The sequence below is a fragment of the Carya illinoinensis genome, chromosome 15 (genome assembly GCF_018687715.1).
Source record: "Carya illinoinensis cultivar Pawnee chromosome 15, C.illinoinensisPawnee_v1, whole genome shotgun sequence".
In the NCBI taxonomy this organism is placed as follows: Eukaryota; Viridiplantae; Streptophyta; class Magnoliopsida; order Fagales; family Juglandaceae; genus Carya; species Carya illinoinensis.
Window position 1 is genome coordinate 9,709,331 of NC_056766.1, and position 22,564 is coordinate 9,731,894.

The following is a 22,564-nucleotide window of genomic DNA, read 5'->3' on the forward strand; positions in this document are numbered from 1 at the left end:
TGACATAGCTTAAATTGAATCATGAACTGAACTTGACTTGACATGAACTTGATCTGAAACTTGACTTAGCATGAACTTGCTCTGAAACTTGAATTTAACATGAAAAATACATACTCCACAGTTGTTGTGGCCCCATGTATTTTACGTGTAAATACATACTCCACAGTTGTTGTGGCCCCATGTATTCTACACAAACTTGACTTAACATTAAAAATACATACTCCACAGTTGTTGTGGCCCCATGTATTCTATGTGTAAATACATACTCCACAGTTGTTGTGGCCTCATGTATTCTATACATCACTATGCAGTTAAATACATACTCCACAGTTGTTGTGGCCCCATGTATTCTACATAAACTGAATATACTCAAGATGAAACGTGACTGGAATATGAAAGGACTGAAGCCTTGACGTAACATAACGTGACTTGAACATAATTTGAAATACATAACCAACTTGAGATAGTAACATTTCGTAACATGGCATAACATATAACAAACAACATATTTAGCATGACATATTTGTAATGTATAGTAATACATGACAGAATATATTGTGTAACAGATAAAAATTGATGACAGAATAAATTCTGTATAATAGACAATTACATGATAACTTGGCATGGCATGACATATATGATAACATACATACATACACTGTAATTATTTTACTTAGCACACATACACAGTAGACTGCTAGTAAGTTAAAAGCTAACTTACCTCGATCTCCGCATTTCTTATAAAACTTCAAGTGCGATCACGAGGAACTGTAATTAGTGATTCTAAAAATTAGAACTAAATCACTAATAATTTGAAATATGGAAAATACTAACTTAAAGAGTAAAATTTTCATTTTACTCTCTACATGTGGGAAATTGACCGTTTTACCCATAACTTAAGGATTTTGCATACTAACTTCAAAAGTTTCCAAAATTTACATTCCTCATGTAAATTTTGTCCTAAACTTAAATATCAACTCATAAAAATTTAAAACAAAACACAACCATGAAGAACACACTATGGTCGAAACATCCATAGGCCATTTCCCTTTATTTTTGTTGCAATTCATTCCAACTTCAAAACTCATGCTTAAACCAAAATTTTGCAACAAACATCTTCCAATCCTAAGTTCAAAACCATACTTAAAACATCCATTTAGAAAAATCTAATAATCAACACCAAACTTTTTTTTGTAAAAAGATCTAAGCACTTGAATCACAAGTTTTGACCTTAAATCAAAACATCTCCAAGAATTTCAAAAATCAAATCTTACTTCTAACATATTCATAATATCATCCTAACATCAACCATGCTTTAAATCATCAAACTAAAGTCACCAAAATCACAAAATAACATTTGGAGTTTTTGGTTTTACACTTAGTCCAAAAACAGGAACTTTTTCCTCAACTAGTTTTGATAAATCTCTTGATCTATGACTTATAAATATATGATCTTCAAACCAAACCATTACATGGTTTAAAAAGATGTCCTAAAACATATACAAGCTTCTAATTTAAGATCACATGGTTAGAAATTAACCAAAACATAAATTTAGCCAAGAATATTCACACTTTGGCTTATCTGAATATCTCTTTGCATAAAATTTTATATCTTTGAAACTAACATCAAATATCTTCAAAATAATAATATAACATGTATATAAGATGTTTAGGATCCTCCAATAAAATTATCAAAGTCATTAGAATAGGTTTAGACCACCAAAGAGTTAAACTTTCTCAAAACAGAAACTGTTTTTCCTCTTCCAGTTTCTAAGTTTCTAAATCTAAGAACATCTTTCATCAAAACCTTTAATCATGCAAAAATCCTCAACCAATAGTCACATATACATGTTAACAATACTCCATAAAAATTTTGGATCAATATCTAACCATTAGCTTGGTCAAAAACTCCAAACTATAACATATTCTCCAGTTTATCTCCCAGAATGACCTTTCTATAGTTTATACAATATTTTACTGACCAAATGATCTTCAAATGGGGCAAATAAGATATTCATGTAAACTAGACTCAAAAAGGAACAACTTATATGAAGGAGACTTTATGATAAAACACTTACAACAGCTTCGAAATGGGCATGCAAAAGAACTCCTAAAAGCTGTCCGAGAGAGAATGTTTGATATTCTTTTAAAGAAACGTGTAAATGAAGATAAGTTCGTGGGTGATGGCTGGAGATGCTTATGGAAGAGATAAGGGAGATGATAAGGCTGGAGTTGAGAGTTGAGTGTGGTTTTCTCCTACCCAAAATATCTATAAAATATTATCTCAAAATATTCTATCCAATAATATCTATAAAAATCAGCTCAATATATTTTCCAAATGTGGAGTAGACTTGGAAGAGTAAGGTGGCTAAAATCTTTCTATGTGTATTTTAAATCTCTATTCTTAAGATATTTTCCAAATGTGTATTTTGCTTAGGTGTCATGATCTCACACCTTGATTTCCTTCACAATTCCATCTAATGGTTTCTCTTTGTGCCAAGTATCTAATACTATTCATTATATGTGGTTAAGATCTTGCCAAGTGTCCAAATAAAATATCGCTATCCTAATTTGGACATTTCACACTATGATTTTGAAAACACTGCGCTCAGTACATTTACCGAGGTTACTATTCACTCCAAAAATAAACGTAATAAACTTAGTACTGAAAAATTCTAAATATTCAATTAAGCCTAGTGGTGTAGACTATAATGTATTCTGACACTTTTAACTATCTCAAATAATTAAAATCGCATTTCTGGCACCATAGTGAGTGATAACACTAACTATGTTGATAGGCTAAAATTTATGCGATTAGTCGATTCGTGTAGACTTACAGAGTTTTCACGAGGTTCCTAAAGTCAATAGAAATTCCTTAATTGAATTTCTAGCGGGCTGTTACAATCTCCCCTCCTAAAAAAAAGATTTCGTCCTCGAAATCGAATTAAATAAGAAATAGAAATTTAATAAGGAGGTGTTGCTTACCAACCTACTGTCTATCTCGTATATATTTGCCTTTGAGATTATGTCATTCCTTAACTCTCTTACTTTAATCAACAATTAGATTATACTTCTTTGCACAAGGTTGGCCAAGTTGTAACGACATACTCTCCAAACCTAAAACTTTAAGTAAATAATCTTCCGAAACTCTTCTTTAGAAAAGCATAGGTGATATACTTTAAATGTTCTTGTAAATACCATAGTTAGTAAAGAATTCATCAAAATTAAACCGTTAACCTCTCTCTTTTTAACAAAATCGGTGGCACTCTGTTTTAGACCAGACAACTCTGATCCGCGTGATTTTTATAGGTCTTCTGTAGTTGTCAGGCGCCGCATAGCTACGACACTACTTTGTTCTTCTGTAATTGTCAGGCACCGCAGCTATGATACTACATTGCTCTTGTCTCTTGTAGAGAAATGATTCACGAGAGGTGATTCGTCATAATTTTCTCTATAAAAGAATTATTCAGTTCATCTTCTTTCTCATCTCATCTTCTTCACTTTTCTGAAATTAATCTGCATTCTTACTCTGCAATCTCTTTCTGCTTACTCACTTTGCAATGGCTCAGCAATCTTCTCATTGCCAAAACATGAGGTATTCTGCACCTCGTTCCCCAGTTGTTTCTGCTTCTTCCATAGGTGCTATTATGCAATCAAATAATGATCTGACTAATAAGTCAGAAAATGAACTTATCTACGAGCTTGTGAGTCTCGGTACTCGATACTCATCAGCCATTGTCGCATATTCTCAGAGACTGCAATCCAGGACTGGTGGGGTTGACAAACTCCACGAGAGTATTTCTCTGCTTCAGAGGCTTCTTATGGAATCCAACATGAAGATAGAAGCAGTAAAGCGAGAGAACAGAGATTTAAAATCTTTGCTTAACTCTTCTTTTCGAGTGGCTACTCCTTTAGATAGGAGAGGCATGCAGATTTTTGAAGAGCAAGAACGTTTAAAGATTGAGGCAAAGAGCCTCAAATTTCTGTAATTTTGCTTTATGATAATAAAATAATACTTCACAAATATTCATATTGAATATTTGTGTTTTTATCTTCTGGTATATGTTTTATGTACTCCATTTTATTTCTTTCAGGGATTTTCATATATATGACATGATCCAATGACTCATATAAATATGCATTTAATCATGCATATCCAAACTCTCAGTAATCTTCAAGTTAATAAAAACCTCAAGGAGTTCTACTGGTCTAGGACTAACTTCTTTATAATCGCAACAATCAGTCATCTTCCTAGGTGGTACTTTGATAACTGACCCGTTAATAACTTAAACTTGAAACTTTCTCTCTTATGATTGTCATAACTCTTCTATCCATCATAAGTTATCAATTATTCTAACTTTAAATGATTTGTTCCTAATGTTCACATAAATCCTCAAGACCAATATTTTACTCTCCATATAATAGTCTTCAAAAGAAGATCGATCTATGTATCCATAAAGATATTGCTTTGCCAGAAATCATTTACTGGCGGCGTGGTAATACTATTATCATAAATGAATCCTACTAAGGCTAAAGCTTCTCCTAATCAAATTACTCTTCCAAACACAATTTCTATCGTATTTTTAGAATCAAAACAATTCTTCAAATATGTGGAATACCATTCATCAATCCTACATATCCTTTCTCATATTACTAAAATGTATTCTATATCTACATTGGTATGAACAATAATACTTCTAATGAAAATTGTTACTCTTACCACTAGGGTAACAATTTAACTTCCAAGCTCAATTCTCAAGCACCACAATTAATAGAAACAATGACTCGTTTGAATCAAACAATGTACAATTTACCAACTCCAATGACTTGACCTACTCCAAAATAACAATAATGCAATACTACCCTATAAGATGCAATAATCCTAACATGCATCTAACATTATGCAATATTCGCAGCGGATAATTTTTTTCTTTAGCAATACTATGCACCAAACTGAAAATATCCCAATACTTAAAACATACTTCATACATAAAGATCCATTGAATAACTAAGATCACAGCACTATTCCAAAATAGTTATGATCCAAAAGTACTGGAGATGCAACTTCATCGTACAAGTAGTAATTTAACTACTATATTAACATTAACGACGTACCGTCGTTCAGTCGACTGTGTCTAGTTGGTCAGCTCCTGATCCTCCTTCAGGTCCTGTAACAAGATCTACCATTCGGGGGGAATGGTAGTTGGGACTACCACAGTGAGATTTGATTACAAATCTCAGCAAGTTAACAAAAAACTTCCATACAGACTCATGATGCATGTATGACAGTAAAAGCATAAATGCATAATCAAATTTATAAGTAATTAAAGCATAACTTAGTGTACAACATAGCATAATTGACATAGCTTAAATTGAATCATGAACTGAACTTGACTTGACATGAACTTGATCTGAAACTTGACTTAGCATGAACTTGCTCTGAAACTTGAATTTAACATGAAAAATACATACTCCACAGTTGTTGTGGCCCCATGTATTCTACACAAACTTGACTTAACATTAAAAATACATACTCCACAGTTGTTGTGGCCCCATGTATTCTATGTGTAAATACATACTCCACAGTTGTTGTGGCCCCATGTATTCTATACATCACTATGCAGTTAAATACATACTCCACAGTTGTTGTGGCCCCATGTATTCTACATAAACTGAATATACTCAAGATGAAACGTGACTGGAATATGAAAGGACTGAAGCCTTGACGTAACATAACGTGACTTGAACATAATTTGAAATACATAACCAACTTGAGATAGTAACATTTCGTAACATGGCATAACATATAACAAACAACATATTTAGCATGACATATTTGTAATGTATAGTAATACATGACAGAATATATTGTGTAACAGATAAAAATTGATGACAGAATAAATTCTGTATAATAGACAATTACATGATAACTTGGCATGGCATGACATATATGATAACATACATACATACACTGTAATTATTTTACTTAGCACACATACACAGTAGACTGCTAGTAAGTTAAAAGCTAACTTACCTCGATCTCCGCATTTCTTATAAAACTTCAAGTGCGATCACGAGGAACTGTAATTAGTGATTCTAAAAATTAGAACTAAATCACTAATAATTTGAAATATGGAAAATACTAACTTAAAGAGTAAAATTTTCATTTTACTCTCTACATGTGGGAAATTGACCGTTTTACCCATAACTTAAGGATTTTGCATACTAATTTCAAAAGTTTCCAAAATTTACATTCCTCATGTAAATTTTGTCCTAAACTTAAATATCAACTCATAAAAATTTAAAACAAAACACAACCATGAAGAACACACTATGGTCGAAACATCTATAGGCCATTTCCCTTTATTTTTGTTGCAATTCCTTCCAACTTCAAAACTCATGCTTAAACCAAAATTTTGCAACAAACATCTTCCAATCCTAAGTTCAAAACCATACTTAAAACATCCATTTAGAAAAATCTAATAATCAACACCAAACTTTTTTTTGTAAAAAGATCTAAGCACTTGAATCACAAGTTTTGACCTTAAATCAAAACATCTCCAAGAATTTCAAAAATCAAATCTTACTTCTAACATATTCATAATATCATCCTAACATCAACCATGCTTTAAATCATCAAACTAAAGTCACCAAAATCACAAAATAACATTTGGAGTTTTTGGTTTTACACTTAGTCCAAAAACAGGAACTTTTTCCTCAACTAGTTTTGATAAATCTCTTGATCTATGACTTATAAATATATGATCTTCAAACCAAACCATTACATGGTTTAAAAAGATGTCCTAAAACATATACAAGCTTCTAATTCAAGATCACATGGCTAGAAATTAACCAAAACATAAATTTAGCCAAGAATATCCACACTTTGGCTTATCTGAATATCTCTTTGCATAAAATTTTATATCTTTGAAACTAACATCAAATATCTTCAAAATAATAATATAACATGTATATAAGATGTTTAGGATCCTCCAATAAAATTATCAAAGTCGTTAGAATAGGTTTAGACCACCAAAGAGTTAAACTTTCTCAAAACAGAAACTGTTTTTCCTCTTCCAGTTTCTAAGTTTCTAACTCTAAGAACATCTTTCATCAAAACCTTTAATCATGCAAAAATCCTCAACCAATAGTCACATATACATGTTAACAATACTCCATAAAAATTTTGGATCAATATCTAACCATTAGCTTGGTCAAAAACTCCAAACTATAACATATTCTCCAGTTTCTCTCCTAGAATGACCTTTCTATAGTTTACACAATATTTTACTGACCAAATGATCTTCAAATGGGGCAAATAAGATATCCATGTAAACTAGACTCAAAAAGGAACAACTTATATGAAGGAGACTTTATGATAAAACACTTACAACAGCTTCGAAATGGGCATGCAAAAGAACTCCTAAAAGCTGTCCGAGAGAGAATGTTTGATTTTCTTTTAAAGAAACGTGTAAATGAAGATAAGTTCGTGGGTGATGGCTGGAGATGCTTATGGAAGAGATAAGGGAGATGATAAGGCTGGAGTTGAGAGTTGAGTGTGGTTTTCTCCTACCCAAAATATCTATAAAATATTATCTCAAAATATTCTATCCAATAATATCTATAAAAATCAGCTCAATATATTTTCCAAATATGGAGTAGACTTGGAAGAGTAAGGTGACTAAAATCTTTCTATGTGTATTTTAAATCTCTATTCTTAAGATATTTTCCAAATGTGTATTTTGCTTAGGTGTCATGATCTCACACCTTGATTTCCTTCACAATTCCATCTAATGGTTTCTCTTTGTGCCAAGTATCTAATACTATTCATTATGTGTGGTTAAAATCTTGCCAAGTGTCCAAATAAAATATCGCTATCCTAATTTGGACATTTCACACTATGATTTTGAAAACACTGCGCTCAGTACATTTACCGAGGTTACTATTCACTCCAAAAATAAACGTAATAAACTTAGTACTGAAAAATTCTAAATATTCAATTAAGCCTAGTGGTGTAGACTATAATGTATTCTGACACTTTTAACTATCTCAAATAATTAAAATCGCATTTCTGGCACCATAGTGAGTGATAACACTAACTATGTTGACAGGCTAAAATTTATGCGATTAGTCGATTCGTGTAGACTTACAGAGTTTTCACGAGGTTCCTAAAGTCAATAGAAATTCCTTAATTGAATTTCTAGCGGGCTGTTACACAAGACCTCTAAAACATGTGAGGAATATGGGAGAAAAATATATTTGGTGACACTTGATGGGAAATAAAGTCTGGCATATGAAGTAACAATTGGGAGAAAAAAGCTCATTGTTTCTTGTACATGTTGTCAATTTGAATTTATTGGATTTTTATGCCGCCACAACCTACATATTTTGAGAAAAAAGTCTATCATGAACATCATGCTGCAATCATATGTCTTAGAGAGGTGGTCAATCAATGCAAAGAGTCGTATGACATATTGCAGGCCAGTGGACACAATCCCAACTGCATTTGTCATGAAATATCGTTTGATAAGGCAATTTTATGAAGTTGTTGAAATGGGGTTGTAATCTATCCAGAGATATGAGCATGTCTCGAGTGGCATAGAGAATGTCCAGCAAGATCTTCTTTTAATGAATGTTGATGATGAGAACGTTGAGAAGGAACAACTGGTCAATAGGCAAGTACTCTCAAATTTTTTGTTACAAAATCCACCACATATTGTGCATAAAAGAAGTCCCAAATCTTTACGCCAAAAGAATCCAAAAGAAAATGGTCCAACCAAGAAGCGACGATGTAGCATCTGTAAACAAGAGGGCCATATTAGAACCAATTGTACATCAAATAGGTATTTAGAATGTGACAATTATGTTTCTAATTAATTACATTTCTTAAATCCAATTTTTTACTTTATTAACGAATCTAATTTTTTTTTGTAGGCATATAAGGGAACCAAGCTCAACTATATTTGACATATATTCAAATCCAAACTCTATCTCAACTGCATTTGACATGTTTGAATACTATGCCACTTGATATTTTGTATTTCTCATTTTTTATTTATTCCTCTTTTAATATGAACATTTTTTTTTCTTTGTAGAAATATGCCGGAAAGTTATGCAACTGACATGTCTCAAGATCCGACCATGTCACAGGATCAAGACTTTGGTGCTTCGTGGAATTTTCATACATCACAAAATCTTTAATTCATGTCCCAGCTTTGAATGAAATGCTTTTACTGGAGTTGCTTTATGGATTATAACAATTTTGAGAAGCTATTTTTATATATTTTGAAATGTTTGACATATTTTGGATTGTTGTTAATGACAACTTTTGAGAAGCCATTGCATTTGTTAATATTAATGCTACAGTGACTTTATTTTTTAGTAGACGACAAAGTCCGTTTGGTTATTTATTTTATTAACAGGTTCTACTACTTTAATTTCAAACAAAGTATTAACAGGCCTTTTTAAAGTAAAAGTAATTGTTACTTTTAAAAGTTAAAGTATTCACAAGCTTGTGTCTGTATTTACCCTTGTTATAAATGTCATTTATCAAATAATTTAATAACAACAATTAATAAAAGATATAAGCCTACTCAATAACCAAAGATCTTAACTTCAAATTCATTCTAAGACAAATACAAGCCACATACATCTTATTGTAGCATTAAATGAGTTACATTATCATTGACTTCATAAAATTTTAAACTAACTAGTGTCGCAATAAATACAATCCAAGACGCAATCAAGGCACTTTTGTACTTCACTTTCATTGATTGGAACTTTGCATGTTCAATCCTTGCCCGTTCAAAATTTATCCTTTCATTTCTTCATTGTGCTAATTCTAAGGTTCGCTTACAACAATTTGGTTGTTATATTTCAAGATCCACTTATTCAAAAAATGTACACTATTTTTTAATCTTATAATATGGACAGTTGAAAAACCGTCAACCAAAACGTTTTGGGTTGCCAGATGTCTTAAGTTTGGAGGGAATGCCACAATAACATAGTGGTCTTCATCCCGAGACCACTTTATCTTCTACCTGCATAGACCATGAACTAGATATGGTGTCTAGACCACTATTTTTCATATAGCTACAAACAGATCAAATTCTCAAAAGACATCACAACAACAAATCAGAAATGAGTAAATCTAATAAACAAGTTATAAATATAAAGAGATTGAAAGACCTGACATTCTCCTAACACTAACACCTTTAAGTGATTAATGTAAAAGCATTTATGGAACAGCCATTTAGGAACCAAATTCAAAACAATCAAATGAAATTGAAAGATCTAACAAAGGAGAGAAATAAATGAAAAAAATATTGTATCTTCCAAACAGACCTACCAACCAAATTGTAACTAAAGCTTAAAACATTAACCATAAGAATAAAAGAAAATCTTCAAACAGGATGAGTGCTAAACTCACTTTTACACCCTCTAATAAAAGAATAACATGTTCTCTCTCTCTCTCTCTCTCTCTCTCTCTCTCTCTCTCTCTCTCTCTCTCTCTCTCTCTCTCTCTCCATCCCGTCGATCCCATTCCATCTCTGTGGCAAATGTGGTTTCATCGAGTTCAAAGCAAGATGTGTGATCTGGTGTATAAGAAAGGGCACTGGTTCAAGCTTTAAAAACCTTCCCAAAGGAAGTCAATCAACATTAGTGCAAGAAAGCCAATCAGCCAATCAGCATTGCAGCAACGGTGCTTGGGAAGAGTGTGAATTAGTGCAAGAAAAAATTTACATTACTGAATGAGAGCTTTAGAAACAAGAAAAAATCAGTATAATTGGTTGGGTTTTGTCTGGGGTTGCATAAAAATTGAAAAAGCGCAAGAGGGAAATGTTTTGGTGTACTAAATGATTTAGAAACATGTATGTTCATATCGCAACTTGGAAACATGGAGAGACTACACACTATGGCTGTTCTGTTGTTGGTGCTCTCTTGCTCAGGAAGTGTGGACTGGGAATTCCTATGATATTGTATAAGATGAGTTTTGTATGAAACGAATGAATTGTGGTAACCTGCTGCCAATTTCACCTTTACCTCATGAAGATGGAGTCATTCAATCTAGATCCAGCCTAAGATGGAATTTTCTTCTAGACCAATATAGAAAACAGATGCAAAATCAAATGAAAATATAACTAACAATTATTTGGTCTGTAGAAATTCCTTCTTTGGTCTGTATCCAAACTACCCAATCGACGAAATCGCAACCCAAACTACCCGATCGAAGAAATCGACATAACATTCCAAATCGACAAAATCTCAACCCAAACTACCCAAACTAGACAAATTGACTTACTACTTCCGTTGGATAAAGAGAGAGAGTGCGAGAGAAGTCTTATCAGATACTTTGCGAAAGAAGTCAACTACTACTGCTTCCAAACGGGATCTGTTTGGGTAGAGAAAGAGTGCAAGAGAGGGGGAGATATTTAGACAAGAGACAGAGTGCGGGAGAAATACTAGCTGTGAGAGACAAAAGAGAGAGAGCGTAAGAGAGGGAGAGAGACAATAGGAACTTATGAAATGAAGTCCTTTTGTAGAATGAAAACAAATACTCTCAAATGCAGATCCATGATATTTTAAATGAGACTCCTACGTGTCTATTATTTATTGGCTTGTTTAATTTTGAGTTTTACACCAGTTTCAACTTGAAACTTTTCTCTATGCCATGGGATTCAGCATTGCTACCTGCACACTACATTCAGAAAGGTCTTCTCTTGACAAAGCCTTTGTAAAATCATCACTTGTTCTAAAAATTTAACCTGATAGAAATAGGTAGATTTTATTTTTTATTTTATACCTTAACACTCCCTCTCACGTGTGGATCAGACTCTCATTCAATGGATGACCCAATACGTATAATATTTAATTAAATATGATAGAGTGTAGAGTTAGGATTCAAATTTAAGTCCTCTACTCTGACACTATGTGAAACCACCACTTGTTACAAAAACTTAAACTGTAACACTCGGGTCCAACACCAGACCAGCTTTCTTTCTTTTTTTCTTATTTTTTTTGGATTCATAAGTATGAAAAGCCCATGCATTAAACCCTTACAATATCTGAGACGTGGGCCAAACATTTTCAGGTTTTATAGCCCTAGCCCGTGGTAATATTTTCAGACTCCATATTCAGCTTGTTCACGTTCGTTTACTTTCTGCATACATGGCTCCATCACTTCCATTCCCACCGCAAGCACGCCTCCTTCTCTCATCTCTAGAGTTTTGTTTTCAATACTCTATATATATTTATGTTTATCCCTCCTGTATGGAAAGAAAACTCCAAGCCGCAAACCTCCTTTGCAGCCTTCCCTTCCATGCTCACTGCTCCCCTCTTCAAGCACCACTCTTGGCCGTAATGCTTTAGTGAATCATCTCCTCCACGTAGTTGCCGTATCCCATGTGAAATCTGACAATCACCTTGCCCCTTTCATCAATTGTGGCCACCCAAAACCCCCCAGCTCGCAACAGCAGCCCGTAAGGAAACCACTCCACGCCTTTTGCCACCTAAAAAGCTACTTGCAGACCGAGAGCCTTGAAATAGCCACCACTCCATTTCGGGAAGCCAACCCATGTTCGCTAGCTCTAAACTGCCGTAAACCATGTGGAACCACTGCTAGGCATCACCGAAAGGCCCCTGTTTTTGGCTTCTCAAAAGAGAGCAAGTCTTCTTGTGTGGTGACTTCAGCCACAGCAAGGGAAGCTCAACGATGCCAACACCCAGCCTCTCCGTGATCTATCGCTGCCCAACCACCTTGTCACCGTCGATTTGTTGCCTTCTCGGTGAGTATCACGTGCGCTCTTTCTCTCTCTCTGTCTCTCTCTCTCTCTCTCATCACTCTCTCTCTCTCGGTGCTCAGCCCCCAGCTCCACCAGTGTCTCTGCCACCTCGCAACTACACTCAAGTGAGTCTCCGTCATGCGACGACCTTGGGTCTGGCAAGTACTGGGTTTATGTGTTTTCGTAAGCCCTTTGCATACGTAGGAGGTAGGGAGGCTTAGTTTTATCAAATTACAATTTTGCCCTCAGTTGATTTAAAACATGGTGTTTTAAGGATTTATTTTCAGTTGGCTTATTTTTACTTGGTTCTGTTATATATATATATATATATATATATATATATTTAGTGTGTTACGATAAGTGATTTTGAAATAAAATATTTTTTGGGTTGAGTCGGGTTCTAAACTATTTTGGATCGGGTAATAGTTTATTTTTTATTTCAAAGACTTTTCATTGTTAAATGGGTTGGGCTTATTGTTTTTTTTTTTAAATAAACTTGTGCATAAGTGGGAATTAAGTTAAGTAAATATTAAGTGTATACTTGATGGTTTTGGAAAAGGATGGTATTTTAGGAATTTTGAGAATTTAGGTTCTTGAGGAATTAAAATAGGTTGTTTTAACATCTTAGGCTTAAATATTGAAGTAAGTGTTCAATTGGAAATTTACAGAAATTACATGATTATTTTATAGGTGGAGATTAACATTTGTTTGGCATTGTTGAGGAAATTTTTGAAAGATTAAAAAGTTTAGGTAAATGGGGTTCCTATGCTAGTTTTTGTATAAAAGAAATGAACTGGGGTTACTTTTGGAAAATATGCATGTCTTGTTATGAAAAATAATTTTGAAACAACCTTAATTATTTATTTGTATTACTCATGAAATTTTGTATAAGAATAAAGTATTTTCTGGCATGACTGTTGTATACATGAGCTATTTTGGCATTTTATTTCAGAATTGTGTAAAAGAGAGCGAATATGAAATTTTGTGCATAAATTATATTTTTTTGATCTAATTATGTTATGTTTTGAAAATGTTTTGTACTCTGATATGATATGATGTGATTTTTGAAAACCTCTGGCATGACATTCTGTTTCTGTTCTATTCTGACCTTACCACGCGTGTAAAACTGTGGCCTCTATTCGGGTTGGTACCAACTTTTTTGTTTCGGATGCACCTACTTTGAAAGTAAAGTGGTTTTCTGCATGGTCTTTCCTGTATGCATAATCGGAACTCCGAGAATAATAAGGGGAATATTCACATTCTGTTTCTACTCAGTTGACTGATGGGGTTTGCACAACCCTACCATGGGAGTTAAACATGGAATTATGTTCTGATATGATTTTTCAGTTATGTTGTGCCAAGTGAACTTTGAATAAGAATTTTTTTTCAAACTTTCGCTCTGATATTTTTGATAATATGTTCTAATTTAGCATTTTGAAAGTAAATATATATATATATATATATATTTTTACATTTTGAACTCTGTAAATGCTCATGTTTGCACACTAGTTATATGCTATTTGCTTATTGAGTTGTTAATAACTCACCTTTTATCTCCAAATATTTTTTTCATATAATTTTGATGGTTCAGCTGGAAAACATGAGTAGAAAGTTTTAGCAAGGTGTGATGATCGTAGTGGAATAAGTGTACGAGGGAACAAGTGCTTATTTGAGAGTCATAATTAGCAAATTGATTTATTTTTGGATATGTTGATTTGATGAGTTAAGGATATTTTTGGGTTTTTGGTGAGTTTTTAATTTATATTATTGAAAAATTATTTGTATCCCCTATGAAGGAACATGGATATTTGAGTTGTGTGAATAAATGAATATTTTATAGAGTATTCTGAATTTTATAGTTATGTTATATGTTATTGAATTTGATATTAAGTAATAAAAGTTAATTCTCCTTAACTCCTTAAACAAGGCGTTACATAAACTAACATAATAGCCCCTCCATCAGCACATGACAAAGATGACTTCGTACGTCAAGACTCTCCTGGATAGGCTGCAGTGTTCCCTCGGTACTGTCACCCTTGTCCATTTCCACCCTCCAGCTGGCCGCAGATTGTAACAAATATAGAGGGGTGCTTATCTTATTCTTTCATAATGTTCACATCATTTTATCATTATTTTATATCAACCGGTTACAAAGACTTTTTGAAAGAGAGCGGTAGATCTTGGCTATAATAATGAACGTCTTTTATATCATATCAATTCAATTCATCGAGAATACTATCCATCTTTATTTTATACATCATTTTTTCATCGTCACATGGTGTGACAAAATCTTTTAACTTGATGCTATATTTTTTAAAATTTTTTAATAAACAGCATGGTACCACAACACCGTAATGTAAGGGGACAAAATGAATGGTATATAAATTAAGAGACGTGATAACATTAGTCAATATAATAATGTGTTAAAATCATAACTATGGGTTTTTTTCTACTACTTTAATATTTGGATGAAATAATATATAATATTCTTTGATGGTGTACCGGAAGATTAGTGACATGCATTAACGCTGTTGCATTTATTTATGAGAAACTAATTAAAAGGATATAAATGGCAGCTCCGATGAGAGTTTAAGCAATAATATTTGAGAAGACGATCGAGCAAAGGCTTAGTACTGCTTTTACGTGTTTGCCATGAAGCATCGATTCTTACCCATCCAGCTTCTGAAGCAATATTCAAGTCATGGTCACCGCTTTTTACCCAGAAATCTGCATTTCTTCAACTGCATAAACCAGAGGAGTTATACAAAAGGACATACTACTCAGGAGGTTGAACCCAAAGTTCAACGGATCTCGGAGTTCTTTATCAAACCAAAGTATGATTCAGATGAGTCGAAGCAGCCCTTGTACCTGGCGCCATGGGATCTCACCATGCTTTCTGCACACTACATCCAAAGGGGACTTCTCTTCAGAAAGCCTCCGGCAGCAGATGGCAGAGAAGATTTCCTCAAAACTGTCTTGAACAGGCTTAAGCGCTCCCTCTCCCTCGCCCTTGTCCATTTCTACCCACTTTCCGGCCGCCTTGTAACAGAAATGAATGAAAGCCAGCCTTCGTGCTTGATTTTCGTCGACTGCAACAACAGCCCTGGAGCTAAATTCATCCATGCAGCAGTAGATTTGAAAGTATCTGACATTCTTTCACCCATTGATGTGCCATCCACTGTTCAATCTTTTTTTGACCATGATACAGCTGTCAACTTTGATGGCCATACCTTGCCTTTGCTTTCTATTCAAGTGACAGAGCTAAAAGATGGCATCTTTATAGGGTGTTCCATGAACCATTCCATTGCTGATGGAAACTCTTTCTGGCACTTTTTGAACACCTGGTCTGAGATATTTCAGGCTGATGATGATATTTCGATTTCACGGCCCCCAATCCATAAACGATGGTTTCCTGATGGTTATGGTCCAATCATCAACCTCCCTTTCACCCACCAAGATGAGTTCATCAGCAGATATCAAGCCCCAGAACTCAGAGAGAGAATTTTCCATTTCTCAACAGAATCAATAGCCAAACTCAAAGCAAAAGTCAACGCTGAGTGCAAATCCGAAAACATCTCTTCCTTCCAGTCCTTGTCGGCTCTTGTCTGGAGGTGCATAACTCGTGCACGCCGTCTTCCACAAGATCAGATAACAAGCTGCAAGCTGATGATTAACAACAGATCAAGAATGGATCCGCCCTGGTCTCAGGACTACTTCGGGAACTCGATTCATATAGTGGCCGGCGTAGCCACGGCAGGCGAATTGCTTCAAGGCAATCATGGGTGGGCGGCGTGGCAGCTACACCAGGCCGTGAATAACCACACCGACAAGGTGCTTCGAGGGTGGCTTCAAAACTGGCTGCAGTCTCCTACTGTTTCACAACTTTCTCAGTATTTTGATCGATACAGTTTACTGATTGGGAGTTCATCCAGATTCAACATGTATGGGACCGAGTTTGGAATGGGGAAAGCAGTGGCAATAAGAGGTGGGAATGGAAACAAGTTTGATGGGAAAGTGTCATCATACCCAGCAAATCATGAAGGTGGGGGAAGCATAGATTTCGAGGTGTGCCTTGCGCCAGAGACAATGAGTGCTCTCGAATCGAATTTTGAGTTCATGGATGCCGTCTCTGTGTCTCATGATTAGCTGCATTCGTTTGCGAAGCTCTAACCCTTTTGAGGATCCTTCAATATTCATCCAGTGGGAAAGAAAGCAAATCATGAAAAACAAAGTATTGTATCTTCTTGCTTGAATATATATATATATATATATTGCTACAGTTTCATCTCAAAGGAAATTGAAAACCTTGCCAGTTAATTTAAGCCTATTTTACAAAATCAGAATCCACTCTTTTTACAAGAGGCTTGTACATGACTTGTACTTTTCGAATTTATGCCCAGCGTTACTTATTCAAATATCACTACCAATAATATCTCATTAGATATATTTTTTTTATTAGCTACATATAACCACATGAAAGGCAAGAAAATGGCACTGTTTATTGTGATATTCAATGAAAAATGTTTTAACCATGAAGACATCTTGTAAAAATAAATTTGAAAATCTATTTTTATTATAAAAAAAATCTAATAAATGGTATAAAATCATATCAATTTATAGACTTATTTTTGTGGAATCTCTTTGTATTATATATAACACTTTTCTTATTCAATTAACAGTGCAATTTTATTTTTTGCATTTCCCCGTGTTTAGCCCGTGTAAACATTATTTCTGTCTTTTATCTGGTACTTAATTTAGGTTCATAACTCTCTTAACTTGTATGTTTTCCTCTAGTACTTGATCACATGCAAGTTTGGATGATGAACGTTACTCATTTCTTGCGTGCCAACGCTCTCTAATGTATTTTGAACTCATTGAGCTTGAGACAAATATATGAGACCACCAGCGGTGGATATGAATATTAAAATGCGTGAAATGGGTCAGTAATGTTGTACATGATATTAAGATGTACATTTGTTACGTTTGGATGTTGAATTGAGTTGTGTTAAATTTTTTATGAATAGTAGTAAGTTGCGTTAGTAGAGTGAGTTATGTAGAGCACATCTAAGATAAGTTTAGATATATTTGGATATTAATATGAGTTTAGAGATATTTATAAAAAATTAAAAAGGATTGTGGATTCTCCGTATAAAGAGATGTTGAATTGAAAAAGGTTGTGGGTCCCATGTATAAAGAGGATTTGAGTTGAGATAAATTTAATAATTTAAGAGTTGGGTGTTTGGATGTCAGATTCAGTTTAAAATTAAAATAAATTGAGTTAATTTTGGTTGAGTTTAACAATCAAACAAGGCCATATCGAGAAAGTTGGTGAAGTAATATTTAGCAAATCATTGATTTGAACATGAGAAAAGACTATGATAGATAAGTCTTTGGGTTGCTAATAGATGTAAGTGATAAGGGACTTCGATCATGAAAACCTTTGCAACCGATAATCACTACAAGAGAATTGGTTTTTTTAGACAAAAAAATTTTGTCTCAAAAAATCCGAATTTTGTCCCTAGAAGTTTTTGGAGATAAAAATTTTTTATCTCTATTTTGTCTCAGAAAGTCCATCTCAGAAACTTTTCGGAGACAAAAAGTACTTTTAGGGACAAAATTGGGCGGAACCAGTAGAAACCATTTGAATAGAAAATTTTTTTAGACAAAAAAATGTCGTCTCAGAATAAAGTTCGAATGAAAAAATTTCTGTTCGAACAACATAAAATGTTAACTCGAACCAATAACCATATCTGACTAAGGCCGTTCGAACCAACACATTTTAAGTGACTTTTGTTCGAACTAAAATATTAACTATTCAAATAGACAATCTATTACGAAAATCTTTTGTTTGAACAGAGTTTTGAAAAATAACATTATTCGAATAAGTATTTAATTGTTCGAACGAATGCATGGATTGTATTTTTCGATACGTTCAAATGGGTTTTTTTTTGTTCGAATGGATATGTTTTTGCTCGAATGTATACATAAATGATAATTTACCATTCGAATGGGTTATTTGAAGTTCGAACGGTATTGATCAAATAAAATGAAATTTAATTAAAAAGAACATAATAATACAAATTGTAATCTATATACATTAATTATTCAAATGTTTACAAACATCATAAATAAAGACAATTAAAAAAATTAAATGAATTATGATTGTGGTGGTAGTGGTGGCATAGGGTTTTGGGACATCATTGACGGGAATTGTTCAAACATTTTTTGATTATTTAATTGTAGCATATATTCTAATCTTGCCTCTAAATCTGCTGCTTGATCCAATCGGGTCAGCAACTCTTTTTCCTTCAACCTCAATCGTTCTATCTCAAGTGCAGCTTCCTCTAACCTCTTAGTCTTGTCATCATTCGATCTTACTTTAGAAGATGATGACGATGTTGAGGATGGCTTCACGCAACTTCTTAATCCCCTCAAATATCCAGAACGTGATCCAAGAACTTGAGAAAAGATTTGAACATCGTTGACATATGATTCATAAGATGGATTCGCAGCAGTATCTTTAAGAGATATCATCATGTCTTACAAAAAGAAAAACATTAAAATTAGTATAGGTAACAAAAATATATTTAGACAATAGAATTAATAAAGTTAAACTTACAAAAATATATTTACCCACTTTCCTTACTTTCTCTATGCAGACACATCTCATAATGCCTCTAACTCGGCGCTGGTTTACAATAGCTATATATACAAAAATTAAAACATATATTTTAATTAAATTATTTTATTTAAAAGATATATATTGATAAAATACCTTATTCCGGTTCTGATGATGTTGGCCCACCATTGTTGACAGGTGAATCACACGGGGAGTTAATAAGTGGTGGGGATGGCTCACGTGTTCTTTTGCGTTTAGGAGGCATATATGTTTGAAATTATAATAAATGTATAAAATGGAGTATTAATCTATTTAATTAGAATACTTAAATATTTTTAATTATACATTATAATTATTTAATTAAATATTGTATAAGTATATTCCATCATGTTAATCATCTTAATTAGAGTACTTAAATATTTTTAAATATTTAATTATAATTTTTTAATTAATTATTTTATAATTATATTTTAACTAATTAATATATTTAATTAGAGTACTTAAATATTTTCAAATATTTAATTATAATTTTTTAATTAATTATTTTATAATTATATTTTAACTAATTAATATATTTAATTAGAGTACTTAAATATTTTCAATAATTCATTATAATTACTTAATTAAATATTTTATAAGAATATTTAGAGTATTAATTTATTTAATTACAGTACTTAAATATTTACAATTATACATTATAATTACATTTTATAATTACATTATAAATATATAAGTAATTGGTACCGTTCGAACAAGCATTCAAACTGTTCGAATGGAATTCTGGTCGAGTTAGATTACGTTCGAACAGATAAAATTCAATTCAAACGGTATTCAGAGTGCTCGAATAAGACCAAGCCAGAAACCATTCACGAAACAGAGCAAAAAACTGAACCACAAAACACAATTTTCACATACACTACAGCATATTTCAATATAATACGTTGAAAACTATATGATTATCCCTAGATATGATTATTAAATAACTTAGAAAACTATAAAAACTTACCTCTAATTTTTGCAATTTAATAAAAATATCAATCCACAATACATATGCATAAAACACATTAAACAGTTGTTCTATCCCAACAAATAAATGCAACAAATATCAAGATATTTGTAAACAAAAATCGAAATGAAAAATAACAACAACAAAAAAAACATATTATCTATTGTCTTTGTCTCTTCTCTCTCAAGAATCTCTTCTCTCTCACTTCTTTCAAGCTCTCTATCTCCACAACATTCTCTTAAAGCCTCTATCACGCTCTCTCTCACTCTCTCAAATTTCAATCCGAGTGAAAATGAAATAAAATGATCAGGTTAACAATATGTGAATTTACATTTGAACGAATTTTTTAGTAGTTCGAACGTGAAAATTCAAAAAACCGCCAATTTTTCCTACGATATTTTCCCGTTCGAACTAATAATATAAACGTTCGAACAAAAAAATGGAATGTTCTCCAGCATATACCGATAATTTGGCGCGAATTTTCCCTCCAAACAAAAAAAAAATCGTTTGAACATACTTTATCTCTATTCGAACTCTTTTATATTCGTTTAACAGATAATAGAAATATATAAGTAGTGTATAATATTTTCAATATTATTATTAGTATATGTAAAAATTATATACACTATATAATACTAAGTGTCACTAATAACATAATACTAAGTTTTTTACCAATCTATAATATTAAATATTACTAATAGTATAATATTTTATTTAGTATCACTAATAGTGTTATACTTATAATTAGTATCACTATAAGTATAATACTAAGTATCACTAATAGTATAATACTAAGTGATATTATAGTATAGATAGCATAAATATATGAAAACTATTAGTACTATAATACTTTATAATATATTCTAAGTACTTGGTTTATTACTAATATACAAACTAAATATATTAGATATATGCATTTTATACTTATATTTAATACAATGTTTTACTATATACTTAGTATATTACTTTATAATGCAATGCTTTATACAATACTATTTTATACTCATCTAATGCATAATATATATACTATTATATATATATCAGTTACTTACAATATATATAAGTAACTAATTAAATACTCTATATTATATAATATAGATATCTAATATATATTATATATATACTAGTCCAGAAATATTTTATTAGTACTAATATTAGTATTGTATACTAGTATTAGTAATATAAAATGTATTATTTTACCTCTTGTACTTATATATATTTTTTTATGAATTATTATATAATTTACTCGAACTTATACCCTTTCCATTCAAACTTATACCATTTTCGTTCGAACGAAATTATGTTATATATGCTGCGATACAGTTTCTTCTCCAGCCCAATTTTGTTGTTTTGGGGCCAAATGACACAAAAGTAATCGGTAGAAATGATGGAGCTTTACTCCTAAATCATTTCTACCGATTAAAATCTTGAATTATGGTGAAAAATTAGTTTGTAGATTCGAGACTAAGTTGACTCAGCCATGTCTATTTGGCTCAGTTTCGTTCGAATGAGCCTAAATTCCATTCGAATGAAATTCAAGGCCATTCGAATGGAATTTATTGGCATTCAAATGAAATAAAAGTTCATTCGAATGACTTTAAATTCCATTCGAATGGACTTTAACGTCATTCAAATGAAATTTTCGGCCATTCGAATTGAATTTTAATCATTCGAACTAAATATGATATTTCGCAGCCCTTATTGTTATTTATATTGAGGGATTTCATTCAGCGCATCATGAAAAGTTTAAGTACCTGGAAGGACGCTTACATACCTTACAGGAGGATTTTGATTTACTTAATAAATAGATATTATTAGTTATTATTTTACTTTTTTTATGTTGTATAGAACTTTTAACTCTTTTTGGGATGTAATTAATGTATAGTTTTTATTTTTTGTATTTGCTAGCCTCTTTATTGTTAACTATATTTTCTTCTCATTATACTTAATGTTCACGATAATTGAAAAAATGACATTATCTTTAAAGTAATATTTATTTAACTAAAATATTTTTTAATTAATTACATAAAATTAATTTATGAATTCGTAAATATTTTAATTCATTGTTAATCATAATATATAATATATAGACATTTTTATTTACTTTGAAAATGATAAAAAATTAATATAAAAAATATGTATTATTACAATTTTAAC

The 22,564-nt window shown here is 32.3% G+C and overlaps 1 protein-coding gene across 1 annotated transcript; it reads left to right on the forward strand.

Annotated features, from left to right (window-relative positions):
* The first annotated feature begins 15,397 nt into the window (after window positions 1-15,397).
* Window positions 15,398-17,026, forward strand: LOC122297635 (uncharacterized acetyltransferase At3g50280-like). The gene has a single exon (XM_043107746.1). The coding sequence runs from the start codon at window positions 15,435-15,437 to the stop codon at window positions 16,926-16,928; it is 1,494 nt and encodes a 497-aa protein (XP_042963680.1). The 5' UTR covers window positions 15,398-15,434; the 3' UTR covers window positions 16,929-17,026.
* The last annotated feature ends 5,538 nt before the right edge of the window (window positions 17,027-22,564 follow it).